An 18967-nucleotide genomic window follows, 5' to 3' on the forward strand; every position below is an offset into this window, starting at 1 on the left:
CAGTGAATTATCACTATTGAGATTTCACTTTCTGACCAGCCAGCTTGTGATTATTAACACAGCCTTCTGTAATACACCATACAGATTACAAAATGTGGCTCATTTATTTTGTGGGATCATATAAGCGGCATTGTGAATGTTACAAGTTTGGGAATCAGATTTATAATTTTCTCAGCTTCAGCAGTGCTACTTAGTTTCCTTCAAAAGCAACTTCCAAACATGCAACTTCTATCACTCAGAAGGACAAGGGCAGCAGACAGGTAGGAACCTCACCTATAACTTCCACTCAAATAGACCATCTGGCCAAACTAGCATTTCTATTCCTTCATTTCCACCAAACCAAAACCTGTACCCCCTAATGCAACTGTAGGTGTAACTATATCGCATGAATTCCAGCAGTTCCAAAAAGTGGCTCGACAATATCTTCAAAAGGCAATTAGGGTTGGGCAACAAATGCTGCCTTCCTCAGTGATTTTTTTTTAAGTTAATGGCTGTGATGTTAGCGTTGCATATTCATGAAGCTCAGCATGCAACAATACAAGAGAATAACTTTGGGATTAAGCAACCACACATTTGAATAGATAAAGTAAATATTTGTCATTTCCAACAAACTCTTCTCTGATCTCTTCAATGAAAAGATAAGCTTAAACTGTTAGTCAGTGTTGTACAGCACAGAAACAGACCCTTTGAACCAACTTGTCCATGCTGATCAGATATTCTAAATGTCTATTCTAGTCCCATTTGTCAGCATTTGGCCCATATCTCTCTAAACTCTTCCTATTCATAAACCCAACCAGATGCCTTTTAAATGCTGTAATTGTACCAGCCTCCAGCACTTCTGCTGGCAGCTCATTCCATGCATGCACCAACGTCAGTGTGGCAAAAGTTGTCTCTTAGGTCCCTTTTAATCTTTTCTCTCTTATCTTATACCCATGCCCTCAAATTTTGTACTCCATTACCCTGAGAAAAGGCCTTTATTCACACTATCCATTGCCCTCATGACTTTATAAACTGCTATAAAGGTCATCCCTCAGCCTCTGGCACTGCAGGGAAAATAGCCCCAGCCTATTCAGCCTCTCCCTTTAGCTCAAACCCTTCAACACCGGCAACATACTCGTAAATCATTTCCAAACTCTTTCAAATTTATAAACATCTTTCCTATAGCAGAGTCCAGAACTATACATAATTCTTATATAGCCATAACATGTCATCCCAACCGCTATACTCAATGCACTGACTAATAACAGCCAGTGTACCAGGTGCCTTCTTCGCTATCCTGTCTACCTGTGATTCCACCTTCAAGGAGTTATGAATGTGCACACCCATATCTCTTTGTTTGGCAACATTCCCCAGGACCCTGCTATTTATTGTCCAAATCTTGTCCTGATTTGCTTTACCAAAATGCAACACCTCAGATTAAAGTGAACTCCATCTGCCACTCATCAGGCCATCAGATTAAATTCTCATTGTACTCCGAGGAAACCTACTTCACTGTCCATGACACCAATTTTGATGTCGTCTGCAAACTCACTACCCATTCCTCCTACATTCACATCCAGATCATTGATTATATTTAAATTATAAAATTTACATAAAACTCATTGAGTTCAATTAGCACATTTTTTTGCATAACAAAAAGAACAAATATGTCGCACCTCCCCGCACTGGTAAGCCATCTTGCTCAGCCTAAACTCATCTACCTCCCGTATTCTAATCTTCAGTGTTGGTTAATGTCCCATCACTATTGTTGCTTTCTAAAATAAAATCTACCATTGCAAGATTTTGTTTTATTTTCTTGCTCAAAGGGAAGGTCTTATGAGAGTGGAATGTTGCTGAATTCGAACCAAGGACCTTCTAAAACAACATGAAGGATGGTTAATGAGACAGACTAACAAATTGATCCGGTTATCACTTTTTAAGAGAATTACTTTGTTTCAACAGGAAATTTAATACTTTCCAACAACTGTCACAAAACAATAGTTTAAAAAAATTTCACTGGAAGGTTAAACATATTTTTGATTTTTGAACATTCATTTATTTTCCATTGGTTGAGAGTCAAACTAGGAATGTCTCCAGCCAGAAACGCAAAACCAACTGCTAGAAATCAGTCTTATAGGAACAATAAGATGCCCTATAAGCACGTCCCTCTCTGACCAGATGCCGAAAATAAGAACGCAAAGGCTTTGCAAAATAAAGAATGAACTTATTTTGCAAGTTATTTACCTTTCTTGCCTTTAAAGAAAAATGACTTTTTGAAATAAAATTCAAAGGAATCTAGTGACAAATACAGGTTGGATATGCTTTATCTGCAGTTCTGAACACTGAAAAGTCCCCAAAATCAAGGATCTTTTCAAAAGTAGATCAAACAGATCTCTAGATAAGAGAGAGTTTGGGCCTTTTAGCAAAAAGCATTGCCCAGTTCAAACAGATCTGAAAAAAGGGAAATACTTTCGCCTAAAAGGGCCCTAACTCGTGTCTACAGATCCATTCAGGCTAAACAGAGGGTTTTTTTCCCCTCAAAGGGTAAATGAATCCAAAAACCAAAAATATTCATTATCCAAAATAAAAGCAAACAGTCAGTCCTGAGGATGTGAGAAAGGATTTCAGATAAAGATTTCGCGAGCTACAGCTTTTTTTGAAATTATTTGTTCATGGTATGCGGGTTTTGATGGTTAGGCCAGCATATCTTGCACATTCCTAATTAGCCTGGAGACGACAGTCCTGAGCTGCCTTCATGAACTGCTTTAGCCCTTGGGTGCAGGAGCACCCACAGTGCTGTTGGGAGGGGTCTGAGGATTGTCACCCACACCTAGCAACATGAATGGAATAATGACTGACTTCCAAGTCAGGAAATAACTTGGAACAGAAAACTGTGGGTCGCCGTGTTCCCATGCACGTGATATCTCTGTTCTTTTGAGTGGTACAGGTTTTGAAAATGGTCTCAAAAGGAGCCTTGATGAGTTGCTGCAGTGTACCTTGTGTTGACAGAGACCATTGTTATTGTTCATCAGTAGTAAAGGGGATGAATGTTAAAAGTAGTGGATGGGGTGTAAATCTTTAACCTGGGTGGTGTAAAGATTTGAGTGTTGTTGCAACTGCAGTCATTCAAGTGACAGTATTTTATCCCACTCCAGACTTGAGTCTTGCAGATAGTGTACAGGCACTGGGGAGACAGGAGGTGGATTACTCGCTGCAGGATTTCTGGCCTCTGACTTGCTAAGACATTTACAAGGCTGGTTCAATCAAGTTTCTGGTCAATGGTCAGTCCCAGGAGGTTGATAGTGAGGGATTTATCAATGAGAGTTCCATTGAATGCCAAGGGGAACTGGTTAGATTCTCTCATGTTGAAGGTGGTGACTGCTGAGCAATGGTGTGGCATGACTGTTACTTGCCACTTATCAGCTCAAGCCTGGAAGTTGTCCAGACCATCTTGTTACAGATGCAAACTGCTTCAGTATTGAAATTGTGGATGTACAATGTTTACCACCAGTGAACAATACCATTTCTGACTTTATGAAGGGAGAGAAGTTCATCGATAAAGTGGCTGAAGATGGTTGGGGGTTATGATACTATCTGAGAAATCCCTGCACTACTAACCTCCGATATGAGATGATAGATCTCCAACAACTACAACCATCTTCTGGTGTGCTAGGCATGACTCCGATCATTAGAGAATTCCCACAGCCACTCTCCAATTCCTACTGACTTCAATTTTTGTTGGGTTCTTTGATGCCATAATTGGTTAAATCTCAGAATCCCTACAGTGTGGAAACAGGTCATTCGGCCCAACAAGTCCACACCAACCCTCGGAGCATCCCAGCCAGACCCATCCTTATAATCCATCTAATCTACACATCCTTGAACACTATGGACAATTTAGCATGACCAATCCACCTAGCCTGCACATCTTTGGGCTGTGGGAGGAAACCCACACAGGGATGGCGAGAATGTGCAAACTCCATACAGACAGTCGCCAGAGGGTGGAATCGAACCCGGGTCCCTGGCACTGTGAGGCTGCAGTGCTAACCAATGAGCCACCGTGCTGCTCCTAATGGTGTCTTGAATATCAACATCGGACATTCTTTGTTGAGCTCTTTTGTGCATGCTTACACTGAGGCTATAATGACTTCAGGAGCAGAGTGGTCCTGGCGGAACCCAAAAAGACCATGAATGAGCAAGTTGTTTCTTTGCAGGTTTTGCACAATAGCACACATGGCAACCCTTTCAACGCGCTGCTGATGTTCTACAGAAACAGGCTTGACATGTTCCTAGGCAATTTTCTACATCATCGGGTAGATGACAGCATTAAAGCTGTACTCAGCTCAACCCAAGGTTCAGAATTATGTTCTCCTCTCAATAGGATGACATTTGGCACAATAAATAATTGTTAAGATAATACTAATCAGCACCACATTCCTCAAGTAGATTTAAATATGGTGGGAAAGAGGACCCACAATTGGCAGATGGATTTTAATACAAACAAATACTGTCATAAAGCACATTAATGAAAATAAAAGAAAGAGAACACAGCACAGTTTTAAGATTTTTATAAAAACAAAGAGGCAAGTGATTGGTAACCACTCTCACAAAGCACAAGAATTATGTCAACAGGAGGCAGCAGCCAAGGAAAAAACTGGTTCAGAGCTGTAATGCACTACATAAAAGATGATGCAAGTAGATTTAATGGTAAACATGGCAAACTGGAAATGTACTTGAAGGAGAAAGAAATTGCAGAGCTATGAGAAACAACAGAGCAGTGGTAAAAAGTGGCAAGATCTTTCAGAGGCTGCATAAACATGGTGGATTGAATTACTAGCTTCTGTGCTATATGGTTGTATTACTCAACAGAAGAGCAGGGCCAAAACAACAGGGTTCTTCAAGACTTTTCTAAAAAATCTAATCTGGGGAATCATATTCAGCTTCTCCCCACCCGTCCACCTCAAAAAAACACTGCAGCCCTCTAAAAAGCAAGAGAAACGGAGAGATAGATGATCTTGACTTGAAAGTTTTGCACTATGAATGCAACCAGCAAAAGCTAATGCAATTGTGCTTTGCTGATGACGTTCTCAGTAATTTTAAAATTAGAACAATACTCTGAAGCATTTGAAAGCTCAAACAGAGTCATAACTAACGATTTTCACCAAGTCAATTCCCTCCAAGCCATGTGTGATGAAAAAAATTGGTCTTAATGGGGAGAGGGAGAGGAGAGGAAAGCCCTTTTGACAAAAGGTGGCCAGAGATCCTCAGTACCAGCACAGGTTCAACTCAACAAGAAAACAGAAAGAAAAATAAATATGTAAAATAAAATGAAAACTATGAAGTATAATCTTGATATTTGCTGTTACATCGAGAATAAAAATCTTCAACACCACAATCACATTACCCAAAATAAAGAGTCAAAAAAAAATACAATAATCCACACAGCAACAATAAAAAAAATGTTGAGATCCTAGTCTATTAACTGTCAAAATTTACTATTGCTCCCAAGACTGTAGAAAACATTGAACCTTTTAAGCAGCACCTGGAAAAAATCTTACCTTTTTTTGCATCAAACGCAGCTCATCACTTAAGTTGCTGTTCACCTTCATCAGCTGCTGTATCTTTGCCTCAGAAGCACTGAGTGCATTTTTCACCTCCATGTATTCCTGCAATGTAATTGGCCCATCTGACAGATCAGAGTCCATGCTCTACAATAAGAAATGCAACTGATAAACAAAAATTTCTCTTTCTTTCAACATAATGGTTAAGAAATCAAAATGTTTGGAACCTAAAGTTACAGTAAACTTCTCTGCTGTCCAAAATCATTTTTACTTATTAGTATAGCTATCTTTAATTACTGAACTTGACTGTTAGAATAGTTAAACAAGTCCAAAAAAGGAATTAGGCCATGATGTTAAATGCTGCCACAATGAGCTTCAATTCAATTGTGATAAGATCTGGATTTTTCAGTTTTTAAACAGTTGAGTTATAACAATAGTAATCACACTGAAAAGGTCTAGGTCAAGCTATGCTAAGAAAAATCTGAGATGTTACCCAAATTTGAAATTACTGTCTTATAATCACTCGCACTTAACCTCAGGGTAGTACAGCAGTTGATTCCTCCAAGGTACTACCCACAAAGTTGGCCATATAACCTTTGACCTTAGAAGATGCATGGCACTGAAAGTTGTCATCATTTTGGTGAAGCTTGGTGACAGCCAAAGTTTGAACTGGCAACATGATGAGTCTAAAAGACTCCCATTTGCAACTGCAACCTCATCCTTTACTGCTTACGATAGAGCTGTAGGTGGACGTGACCAATCATTCTCAGCAATTAATATTGCTAGAATCACTGAGCAAGCATGGAAGCTCCAACTTGGAATTTCCTACTGAAAAATATTGCACTTTCAGACGTAAGTATCCTGGAGAACATACTTGGTTGAATAAAAACAGGTAAGTAATCGCAATTCAGAACACTCAACTAGTTTTCCTTCCTTTGTAATATTCTGTAAATAACAAAATGTGTATCATTGTAAACTTTAGAAATGAACTGGAACTTAAATATTTGTTAGTATAACCCAGGACTATACAATCAGTGTTACGATATCAACTATTTTCAACATCATTCAAATGCAACATTAGAGATACCTTTGCTCTAATTGCTTTAACTGCTGGTTCCTGGTCCGTATCTTCATCTGAAGCAACGCTATCATAATCTGGCTGATCATTCTCATGGCTCTCACTGCCACAGCGATCATTAACACTCTTCAGTATAAGTTCCACATTTTCTGTGTTAACAAGAAAAAGAAACCGAACAGTTTGCAAACTGATTGGTCCAAAAATTAAGAAATTAAACAAAACAGGAGATAACTTAAATATGGCAATAGCCCTTGCACAACTACAGGCAACAGGAACTGCTGAAAAGAAGGTCAGAGAGCATGCCAGACTGCCCATGATTACAAGATAACAAAGTGTGAAGCTGGATGAACACAGCAGGCCAAGCAGCATCTCAGGAGCACGAAAGCTGATGTCTCGGGCCTAGACCCTTCATCAGAGAGGGGGATGGGGAGAGGGTTCTGGAATAAAAAGGGAGAGAGGGGGAGGCGGACCGAAGATGGATAGAGAAGAAGATAGGTGGACAGGAGAGTATAGGTGGGGAGGTAGAAAGGGGATAGGTCAGTCCAGGGAAGACTGACAGGTCAAGGAGGCGGGAAGAGGTAGCAGGTAGGAAATGGAGGTGCAGCTTGAGGTGGGAGGAAGGAATGGGTGAGAGGAAGAGCAGGTTAGGGAGGCGGAGACACGCTGGGCTGGTTTTGGGATGCAGTGGGGGGGGGAGGGGAAGAACTGGGCTGGTTTTGGGATGCAGTGGGGAAAGAGGAGATTTTGAAGCTTGTGAAGTCCACATTGATGCCATTGGGCTGCAGGGTTCCCAAGCGGAATGTGAGTTGCTGTTCCGACAACCTTCGGGTGGCATCAATGCAGCAGTGCGGGAGGCCCATGATGGACATGTCATCTGAGGAATGGGAGAGGGGAGTTAAAATGGTTCACGACTGGGAAGTGCAGTTGTTTCTTGCGAACCAAGGGAGGTATTCCGCAAAGCGGTCCCCAAGCCTCCGCTTGGTTTCTCCAATGTAGAGGCAGCCACACCGGGTACAATGGATACAGTAAACCACATTGGCAGATGTGCAGGTGAACATCTGCTTAATATGCAAAGTCATCTTGAGGCCTGGGATGGGGGTGAGGGAGGTGGTGTGGGGGCAAGTGTAGCACTTCCTGCGGTTGCAAGGGAAGGTGCAGAGTGTGGTGGGGTTGGAGGGGAGTGTGGAGCGGACAAGGGAGTCATGGAGAGAGTGTTCTTCCTCTCACCCATCCCCTCCTCCTACCTCAAGCCCCAACTCCATTTCCTATCTACTACCTCATCACGCCTCCTTGACCTGTCCATCTTCCCTGGGCTGACCTATCCCCTCCCTACCTCCCCACCTATACTCTCCTCTCCACCTATCTTCTTTTCTCTCCATCTCCGGTCCGCCTCCCCCTCTCTCCCTATTTATTCCAGAACCCTCTCCGAAGAAGGGTCTCAGCCCGAAACGTCAGCTTTTGTGCTCCAGAGATGCTGCTTGGCCTGCTGTGTTCATCCAGCTTCACACTTTGTTATCTTAGATTCTCCAGCATCTGCAGTTCCCATTATCACTATTGATTACATAATGTATTCATGGGAGTCAGTTCGCAATGCACAGCAATGCCAAAGTCTTGGGTTCAATTCCCACGCTGGCTCAAGTTACCATGAAGGACTCTTCTTCACTTACTCCTCACTTGTGGAGCAGTGACCCTCAGGTTAAACCACTACCTGTCATCTCACTCTAAAGAGACAGCAACACTTTGGTCTAATAGAACAATGAGAACTTTATTATCACGCATTGGAAATTTTAATAATTGTCTCTCTCAAGTAAAGGTCACCTTTGCACTTCAGTTTTGTTCACAATTCAAATGAAATGGTACCATTAACTAATTCAGACTGAGAATCAGAGAGTGTGACACACTTCTTTGAAGGTACTGGAAGAAAAGAAAGAATTAAGATAGTTTTACATAAACAGTTTATCCACGAAAGCCCATCTTTGCAGCCATCCAGTTGCATTTTGCTAGTCCCAACATCTTGGCTCATATCTTGTCCTGGTATGTGCTTCAAATTGATTCTCACAGTTGCCTGCATAGTTATAACTTACTTCCTAATACCATTTAATACTCTGATCTGAAGCAATCTTAATCTAATTCTCCAGGCTACACAATTTAGGCTTCTGCTAGTTAACTCATCCATTAAAAACCGGAATCATTCCTTAATGCTCCCTTTCATTTCACTTGTCAACACAAGTATTAGGAACACAGAAACTATAGGCCATTCAATACAATCATGGCTGATTAAACAGTTCAATGTTCTTTTCCATCCAATTCCCATAACAGTGGATGCCACTGCTAATCATAAATCTGTCAATCTCCACCTTGAACATACTCACGGAATGAGCTTCCACAACCTTTGTGGTTGAGAATTCCAATGGTTCACAATCCTGATTAAGAAGAATGCTCATTTGAGACCTAAGCAGTACCACCCTTATTTTTAAAATTGTGCCCCCTGGTTCCAGATTCCTCTACCAGAGGAAACATTTTACTTGCCTCCACCCTGCCTGTCCCTTTAATTATTTTGTAGGTTTCAATGAGATCATCTCCCATTCTCTAGAGGCCAGTTTTCCCCAAGTACTCTTCATAAGAATCAGTCCCACCATTCAGGAGCACGTCTGGTCACCCTTTGTTATTGATGAGTATTAAGTGCATTCAGGATGGAGACAGGCAGAATTTTATTGGTAAGAGAATCAAGGGTTATGGGAAAAGGGCGGGCAAGTGGATTTGAGGATTAATCAGATCAGCCATGACCTCAGTGAATGATGTAGCAGTCTCAAAATGAGCTGAATGGCCTACTTCTATTCTGATTTTTTTTATACTGGAAAAAAGTTTGATTACAATAATGGGTTATTTTCTAGTTGATTATAAAAATTTGGTGTGCAAATTTTTAAACGCAAATTAGACAATTTAGTAAAGTTAGGCAATTCAGTGGTTTAAATCAACTTTTCACATTTGTAACAGCTCAGAAACAGTGGGCACAATTTCCAGCATACTAACCTAGTGAGCCATGACACCTTTGATACAAGATGACAGTGAGGTGACAGTGAATGAGAACAGCACATTAAGATTCTGCATTTTTGCAGACTGTAGTCCCACTAACAAATGTGGAGATGACACTTCCACTGGTAGTAAGGACTAGGACCCGAGGGCCCAGTCTCAAAGTAAGGAAAGACCCTTTAGAACTGAGAATGAGGAGAAATCTGTTCAGCCAGAGGATGGTGAATCTGTGAAACTTTCTGCCACTGTATCTCTGAGGGTATATAAAGACAGATAGCCAAGTTTTTGATTAGCAAGGGGATCAAAGGTAATGGGGAGAAGGCAGGGGAATGGGATTGAGAAAATTATCAGCCACTATTGCATGGCAGAGCAGACTCAATTGGCCAACTGAACTAATTCTACTCATTCTTCTTATTCAATAATTTTTAAAAATGCTGATATTTATTAGTAAAAGGAAAATATACTCACACACCTTTGGGACTAGTGACTGGATTCCCCAGTTGTCTTCGTTTGGCATCACTTAAAATATCAATGACTAAAGTGGCAAACTCATGAGCATTAAACCTTGCCAGCTTCTGTCTTCCCTGCAATTAAAGAGTGAAATACAGACAAAAGTCTGAATCTGTGCATCACCTTGGCAGCAGAGAAACTATAAATCACTTCCGTGATTATCCTTGAACTGAATTTCATTATTTCAAATGATGAAGAAAATAATGTTGGCTTGCAGGCTACCTCCAGACAACAAATTAAAAAACTCGTGCAGGAATCAATTCATACTAGAGATAGAATAAATACTTAATACTGAGCTTTCAACAGAAAATGTCACTAATGTACTGCAGATCCAATAATATCCGGAAAAAAGGAGTATACAGATATCAACTGGATTATACAACAATTTATTCATTTTTTGCAAGTTTTGCGTGCTTGCAGCAGGACTGTTGCAGTGCAGTTGTAGTATATCTACCTATGAACCAAAGGCCTGGGTTCAAGCCCCATCTGCTCCAGGAGGTACATTAATAATATGTCTGAACAGGCTGATTTCAAAATATGTATTGCTTGCAGGAACAGAGCAGTCACTTAACACTTGCCTGATTCCTCGTTGACGAGTACTCTGGATTCACGGGGAGGAAAGGAATGACTGTTGATTCGGTTACCAGGGTGCTGTGGTTTTGGGTTGTCAGCCAAACTGTACATTGAAAAATAAGTTAACTCAAAAGCACTGTGAAAACTATATAGAAACTTGAGGTAACTAATCAGATTATAATAGGTAACAATAATGGATATATTCAGTTCTTCCAACTTGTTGCAAAATCATACAACTCAACTGCTGCAACCGTGCCCGATGCCAGATTGTCCTGGAAGTATCTCTGCACGAATCTCTATACGGGCTTCTCTTTTCCATATATAATGTTCGTCAAGCTCAAAATGTTGTCTGACAGCCATCCTATTTCATGTTACTCCATCAATTTTTTATCCTTACCTCCTGCCCTATTTCATGTACCATAATGACTTATTACGACCAAACAAGTGAGACAGGTATTTTCTCTTACTCATACACCCCTCCCTAGTTTCTAGCCCAGCATTCTTCTTTCAACCAGCAAACAGGTTAAATCATTCAACTCATCGTGAGTTATGTAAAACCATTGTTGCATTTGCTTAGATAGGCATAAAACACCTCATTTCAAGTTAATTCATTAAATGAGAAAAAGCTTCCATACAATTGAGAGAAGTGACGTTCAATAGAGACGATGTGGAAAAAATTGTATTTCATTTCTTTCTGTGAAGGGATATGATCTACTGGTAACCTTTAATCAAGCCTAGGTTCCTAAGCTATCAAGCCCAGTTAAAAGGAAAAATGAGCCATCCAAGAACAAGGCTCAGATTCTTGGAGTAAAAGTTTATTTAAAAATTAGAGGTTCTAGTTTGACAGGCCTATGCTCTAGCTACTGGCTGTTTCCCCTGAATTGTGATGTTCTGTGCTATCAGAAAAACTTGCAGATCTTGAAATACAGGTTAAAAAAATAAAAAAGGCAATTTCAAATGGATTGCTTAAAGTAGAATTCTTTTTTCCTGAGCAGGGAGCATGTTTGCTAGAATATTACAGTTTTCGCTTGTACTTCACAGCTGAATCCTTACCTGCATCGGTTTCCCTTCGATCCACTTCATCATATACGTCCATAGCTAGTTCCTCAAATAAGTGATTACTTAACTAGAAATAGAACCAGGAAGAGCATTTTACTACAATAAAATAAAAATGTGATTGAGGTGCAACTGTATTATCCATTTGCTGAGCTTTGAAAGCATTTGTAATGATGGAAAGTCAATCTGAAAATACCAAACAAAAAGAAATTGTGAACTAAATGAAAAAACTGCTTGTTGCATTATAAGATTCTTATAAAAACTTTAGTTCCAAGTTCACTTTCAAGGCTCATCAATCTACATCTACAAAATATCAGAAAACAAATCTGGCAAGATGGAAATCTTCCTGTTCTCAAAAAAATCTTCATATTTCTCTCCCTCCTGTTTCCTTTTTGAGCCCAATCCAAGTGAGAAGTAGTTGTTTCATAGGTTTGTAACTTGAAGATGAATTTCTTCAATCAGACGATGGATCCTCTGTAGAACTCTCCGCCTCAGAGGACTGCAGAGACCAAGTCAGTGAGGGTATTTAAGACAGAGATAGATAGGTTTTTGACTACTAAGCAGATCAAAGGTTATGACAGAAGGCAGGAGAATGGGGTTGAGAAACACATTGGCTACGATCAAATGGCAGGGCCAACTCAATGGGCTGAATGGCCTAATTCTGCTCCTAAATATTAAGGATTTATGGTCTAACAGCAGTAGCAATGGTATGGTGTTTTGGCAACAAGGCTACCATGCTAACAGACATGCTAAATGGCATAAATGATTAAGGATTTTCGTGTGAATGGGAACTAAATCAGACAATCTTACATCAGGACTCAAATATAATGCTACAGAAATTGAAAATCCTCAGACCTCAGCTACAACTGTATCTATTGCTATATCACAAGTCAAAGAAAGTTCATATTTAGTTTTAAACCACAAAAGCTGCACTTAAAAGGTGTTGAACTCTGTCTTGGGATAAGCATATTAATGGCTCAGTGCAAACTACTTTAATATAAATTCATTATCTTTTCTGGATAAGGAGACAGAAGCCCATAAAGGATGTCCAATTGGTGAAGTTATCACTGCATATTTAAATCCAAGTGGGAGACCGACTGAGAGACCCTCTTTAGAGATTGTACTCAATGCACACAGACAACTGCTCGAAAAGGTGACATCCACAAATCCTGTGTCCAATTAGTGAAGCCAAATCCTCTGGCTATGAGTACAAGTCAGTTCTTATACATTGCTAAGTGCTAGAGAGTATTCTTTATAAAAAAAATGTACAGAAAAATGAATTGTGAAATTATTTTTAAATACGCTGTTCCACATTTCTTTATTGTTTGATATTGTTGTGAAGGAAGTTGAAATTCCCTTTTATTCAGGTATGCATGCTGCGCACAAGATGAAAGGGCAATCACACACATTTAAATTATCATCACTGAGGCACCATTTGTGATAAAGGCAAATTTAAACAGGCCAAATGAGAATAAGTGCAATAAAACTACACACATCACTGAGTTTATATCTTTAAAAAAAAACTAATATAGCTATTCATTTGTACCTTCTCAGTCGGAGAACTGCAAGTGCTGAAGAGAATGCACAGTTTTGAAGAGTAACATGCAAAGAAGGCAAAATGTGCCAAGCACCTACATTTTAGTATCAGAGATATTCATCAAGAGAATGGGAGGGGGAGTGGAAATGGTTTGCGACTGGGAGGTGCAGTTGTTTGTTGCGAACTGAGCGGAGGTGTCCATCATGGGCCTCCTGCACTGCCACAATGATGCCACCCGAAGGTTGCAGGAACAGCAACTCATATTCCGCCTGGGAACCCTGCAGCCATATGGTATCAATGTAGACTTCACCAGTTTCAAAATCTCCCCTTCCCCCACTGCATCCCTAAACCAGCCCAGTTCATCCCCTCCCCCAACTGCACCACACAACCAGCCCAGCTCTTCCCCCCCACCCACTGCATCCCAAAACCAGTCCAACCTGTCTCTGCCTCCCTAACCGGTTCTTCCTCTCACCCATCCCTTCCTCCCACCCCCAGCCGCACCCCCAGCTACCTACTAACCTCATCCCACCTCCTTGACCTGTCCGTCTTCCCTGGACTGACCTATCCCCTCCCTACCTCCCCACCTACACCCTCTCCACCTATCTTCTTTGCTCTCCATCTTCGGTCCGCCTCCCCCTCTCTCCCTATTTATTCCAGTTCCCTCCCCCCATCCCCCTCTCTGATGAAGGGTCTAGGCCCGAAACGTCAGCTTTTGTGCTCCTGAGATGCTGCTTGGCCTGCTGTGTTCATCCAGCCTCACATTTTATTATCTTACATTTTAGTATAACTGCTTGAAGGCTCATATTAAAATTCAAGCTCTTGTGTCAGTCTTCGATTATGCCAAGAAAAAGAAATAACTTACTGACTGCAGTTTCTTCTTTGCTGCTTTTGCTAGTTCTGACAAATCTAAACTGCTGAAGACAAAAAATAAAAAGCATAATAATTAAATGTACCAATAACACTGGACAGATTTTTAAAAACTGCTTTGTGATATTGCTTTCCAAACCAGTGTAAGCAAAACATCTTAATTAAGTAAAGTCACCTGAAGTTACAAAATAGGTATTCAGGAAAAGTAAGGTGGTACTCCCAGACGGTTCTCTGTACAAATTCACAACTTGGTCCAGTCATATTGACTACGAACATCTCAGTTCAAATCCTTTATCTTCTTTACCCAAATTTGGCTGCAGTGGTGCTACATTTTTGAATTGTAGTGTAGTATGATTCCAGTGTATTACATAAATGGCAAATAGTTCTGTCGTATACAACCAATTCTTCCTTGCAAATCATGCTCAACAATATTAAAGATGCAACACCTCCCTTTGTTGCTCAGTTAGGAAACCAAATATTGGAGTAAATTGGATGGTTATTTGATGCTGTGATTTTGTTTTGCTCGATGGGTGTTGACTATGTTCCCTGAAGTCTAGGGATGGTGTCAGTATGAACATATGCTGCAGGAGGAAGTAACTGACATACCATAATGGTTCAATTTTTAAAAAATTATACTGATCCTCTGTTAGCAGGCCTTAAAAGTAGCTATTTTATTTTGTATTACTTACAGATGCCTTTTATCCCAAGAGTTGCATTCAAAAAAGAAGTGCATAAATATTTATCGATTACAAGTTACTGTTATAGCATCAACCTCAAAATCAAAATTACACAATCACTAATTAATTTAGAACATCTCCCACAGACTTTACAGATCCATTTCACCATAAAAATGTCATTTGGCACCATTATTCAGCTAGTAAGTACAACACATTGCATAAATTGTGCAATAATAACAAAGGATGACGACCATTGATCAGAAATATGCAGTAAAACTACCAGATCAAACAAGGGCTATACGTTGTAAGTGACCTGAAAGCCTGACATGCCTAGTGGAAAGAACACCAATCAAAACAGCACTCATAGCTGGTAACCATTGGGCAGTGAGTGAGGGCAAGCTCAATACTGTGTCTCTGGTGATTTCAAATGTCAAATATCTCATTCATATTGACTCTTTGAACGGATATTAAAATAGCCATTTGCTGACAGACCAAAGGATTGCTGATATTTGCGATACTACCCCCTTTTTTAGGGAGAAGGAAAGTGAGAACACAATTGAGTAATTAAACATACATAAAAGTAGGACTGTAACATTTCACAGCAGTTCTTATTAAAACTGTATTTTCAGCTAGTTGGTGACAATGGGAAATATTTCCATCATCCCACCAGAAGTCGTAGAGCATCTGAAACTCTGGATGACACCATTCAAGTAGGTCAGCTTGTCCATAAAAAGAACTAAAACTGTACAAAACCTAAGAAAGTATCCAAAGAAAAAATTCAGATGGGAGAATACATATCTTGTATTTCACAAACATTGATTTTTGTCAGGGTGTCTTCGCTACTTTATCCAGTGGATTTCTCTGAATCACTTTTCTATAAATTTTCAATGTACGTTAACACGAAGGCACTGGGGCGTAAGGTATTCTGGGGCATGATAGCTGCCTTAACCAATTAACTACACATTTTTCTTCTAATTAAAAAAGGTACCTTTGAGTAAAAGCACCAAAATGCAAGTTCTGATACAGTATTAACCTGTACAAATTATGATGTCTCAATTTAGATTCATGGACTGGGTTTCAACCAGTTAATCATAGTAAGGGTGGCAATTAGCTCAGTACCACAAAATCAAGAGCAGGTGGAGCAATCCATTTCACATTCTCATTTCAATCATTACCTGGATGATTTCCTCACTGTAAAATTGATCTGCATCTTTGATGGGAGGGAAAAAAAACTGATTTTGCTACAACATTCTTCATATTTGAACTGTCTGCTGGAAATCAAAGTGCAAAGACAAAGAGTGACCATGTGAGAGAGATGGTGCAAGGCTGCCAACGAGTATAGATAATTTGAGCATTAAGCGGCAAATTCGTAGGGAGATGGTGGTATAATTGTAACGTCTTTGGACCAATAATTCAGAGGCCCCGGATCTGGGTCATGGGTTCAAATCCTTCAGTCCTTATTTTGACTTGCGACATGTGACTCCAGACCCATGGCAATTTGGTCAATTCAAACATACACAAGATGCTAGAGAACCTCAGCAGGTCTGGCTGCATTTGAGGAGAGAGAAAGAGTTATATTTAGAATCCAATATGGCCAAGGAAGGCAGTCATTTCAAACTCAAAACGTTAACTCTCTCTTGCCACAGAGGTGGCCAGACCTACTGAGTTTCTCTTCCATCTGGCATTTGTTTCAGATTTCCAGCATCTGCAGTATTTTCCTTTTACACAGTTGACTCTGAACTGCCTCTAAAACGAACCAGGAGACTACTTGGTTCAAGGGCAATTGGTGATGAGCGACAAATGGTCTTGTCACTGATGGTGACATTCTGTGAAGAGTAAAGGAAACAAAATTAAGGGTCAGTATTTTACTCCAAGTAGCCAACTGGTGACAGAACAAACAAAAGCAAGCCTTTACTTGGTGTAGGCCTATTTGGTGAAACATTTAAGTAGGAAGAAATCTTCAGACTCTATTTAACTGCGTCAGTAACTGGCTCTTCAGCTGTGCTCAACTAACTCATTCAATCAATGCCCTGGACTTGTGTGTACTTTACTGTTAAGTGTGTGTCAAATTGAAGACTGACGACAGAGTTAATGATACTGCCAGGGTGCCTGACATTTCTGATGAGGTTGTGATTGACCTCAATGAGCATGAGTGCAAACAACAAATGCAATCAGCCTATCGATCCAAAGGGTAAACCACGAAGTCAAACTGTGACCTGTGCCCAAAAATAATGAAGCTGTTGTACCAAATAGTAATTTATCTAGTGGTGAGAAGTTTATTTTTTAAAATCAAAACCAAATACTTAGTGGAGAAGTAACTGATTTTAAATGTTACTTTTGACTTTGTAGAAACGGTATGTGTGAAAAAAAATGTAAACGATCACAATCCAGTACACACTCAGTAAGGTAAAATAGGCGGACATAAAATGAGGACATAGCTGAACAACTTCATTTCAGCATCTATATCTACACCTGACAAATGACAAATCAAAGTGTGAATAGTGTCAGCAAGGAACTGACTTTGGAAGAGGAAGCAAGAAAACTGGAATGAAAACAAATCATCTACAGCCATTGAATTTGGCTGTTTCTTCTTTGGCTTTGTAACTGAGATGTACAGACCAAAATATCCAGCAGGTGGCAGCCAATGGTATATTATTTAATTCAGTGAAAGAACAGAACTAATGCTGTTTACAGGGTGAGGTATATCAAAATAAAAGCATTAATAAACCATGGAAAAAACCCTAAAGTTCAACACAAACAGAAACAGTACTGACAATTTCAAGCAATGAAGTGGAACATAAAGATTTAAATTCCCACAGGATCAAGAGGGTGAAAATGCACCACAGCTGCAATTTTTATTAAAAACAAACAAGTTCCCATTCAAAGGATAATCTTCAATCAAACAAAATCCTAAATGTTGTGCACATCCAGGAGCATGCCACTCTTGACTGATTTGATTGTAACCTCAAAGCCACAAACCTATCTACCCTGACAACCTTTCACTCCTTTGCTTAACAAGAATCTAACAAAGTCTACCCAAAAATATTCAAGCAGTCTGCTTTCACCATGTTTTCAGGAAGAGAGTTCCAAAAACTCTCAAGTCTCTGAGAAGAACCTCCTAGTCAGTCAGTTTTAAACTGACAACCCGTGATTTTTAAAGTATAACATTTAGTTCTAGATTTTTCCATGAGGGAATATTGTCTCCAAATCCAGGCTGTCAAGACCTGTCAGGATCTTCTTTTAGTCAAGTCACTTCAGATGTTTTTAAACACCAGCAGATAGCAGACAAGCCTGTCCAACCTTTCCTCATAAGATAACATCGCCATTTCAGTTATTAGTCTTGTAAACCTTCTCTGAAATGCCTCCAACACATTCATACTTTTCCGTAAATATGATGACCAGTATTGCACACAGTACTTCAGATGCAGTCTCACCTGTGCCCTGTTTAACTTAAGCACAGCTTCCCAACTTTTATATCATTTATTGTAAGGACAATTGAATAACATTTTATTAGCATTCCTCATTGCTTCCTCTACCATACAAATCTTTTGTTGTTCAAGAGGTGCACCCAGATCCCTCTGTATCTCATCTTTGCAATTAAACACCATTTAGATAATGTTTCTTTTTATTCTTCCTGCCCAAATGGACAAGTTCACATTTTCCCCATATTATACTCCATTTGTCACTTACGTAACCCATCCAAATTCTCTTTAGGCTTATTTCTCTTTCTCATCTTACTTTCCTACTTATCAGTGGGTTATCAGTAAATTTGGCAACCACACCTTTCATTCTATCATCTAAGTCATTTGAATAAATTGTAAGCAGTTGAGATCCCAGTGGCATACAATTTGCTGCAGATGCCAACCTGAAAAAAGACCTAATTAATCCACTCTCAACTTTCTGTTAGCCAATCCCCTTCCCCTGACACCACATACATCTGACGTGGCACCTCAAATGCCCCTGGAAATCCAAGTGCAATATCCACCTGTTCTCCTAAGCCACAGCATGTGTCACATCCTCAAAGAATTCCAATAAACATGTCAAATATGATTTACCATTCACAAAATCTTGACTTTGCCTAATTATTTTGAACTTA

General features: G+C 39.9%; 1 protein-coding gene across 13 annotated transcripts in view; it reads right to left on the bottom strand.

Moving 5' to 3' along the window:
- git2a (G protein-coupled receptor kinase interacting ArfGAP 2a) overlaps positions 1-18967 on the bottom strand; it is an 81459-nt gene that overhangs the window by 30872 nt on the left and 31620 nt on the right. For 11 of the 13 annotated variants that reach the window (XM_059654965.1, XM_059654964.1, XM_048556485.2 and 8 more), the window contains exons 9-14: positions 14190-14241; positions 11788-11860; positions 10740-10837; positions 10124-10235; positions 6628-6767; positions 5538-5687 (exon numbers count right to left, since the gene is read on the bottom strand). In XM_059654965.1, the coding sequence (XP_059510948.1) occupies positions 5538-5687; positions 6628-6767; positions 10124-10235; positions 10740-10837; positions 11788-11860; positions 14190-14241 (625 nt within the window). The remainder of the gene's footprint in view (positions 1-5537; positions 5688-6627; positions 6768-10123; positions 10236-10739; positions 10838-11787; positions 11861-14189; positions 14242-18967) is intronic. The other 2 variants (XM_048556496.2, XM_048556486.2) reach the window with 1 other exon arrangement.

Source organism: Stegostoma tigrinum, chromosome 26 (assembly GCF_030684315.1).
Source record: "Stegostoma tigrinum isolate sSteTig4 chromosome 26, sSteTig4.hap1, whole genome shotgun sequence".
NCBI lineage: Eukaryota > Metazoa > Chordata > Chondrichthyes > Orectolobiformes > Stegostomatidae > Stegostoma > Stegostoma tigrinum.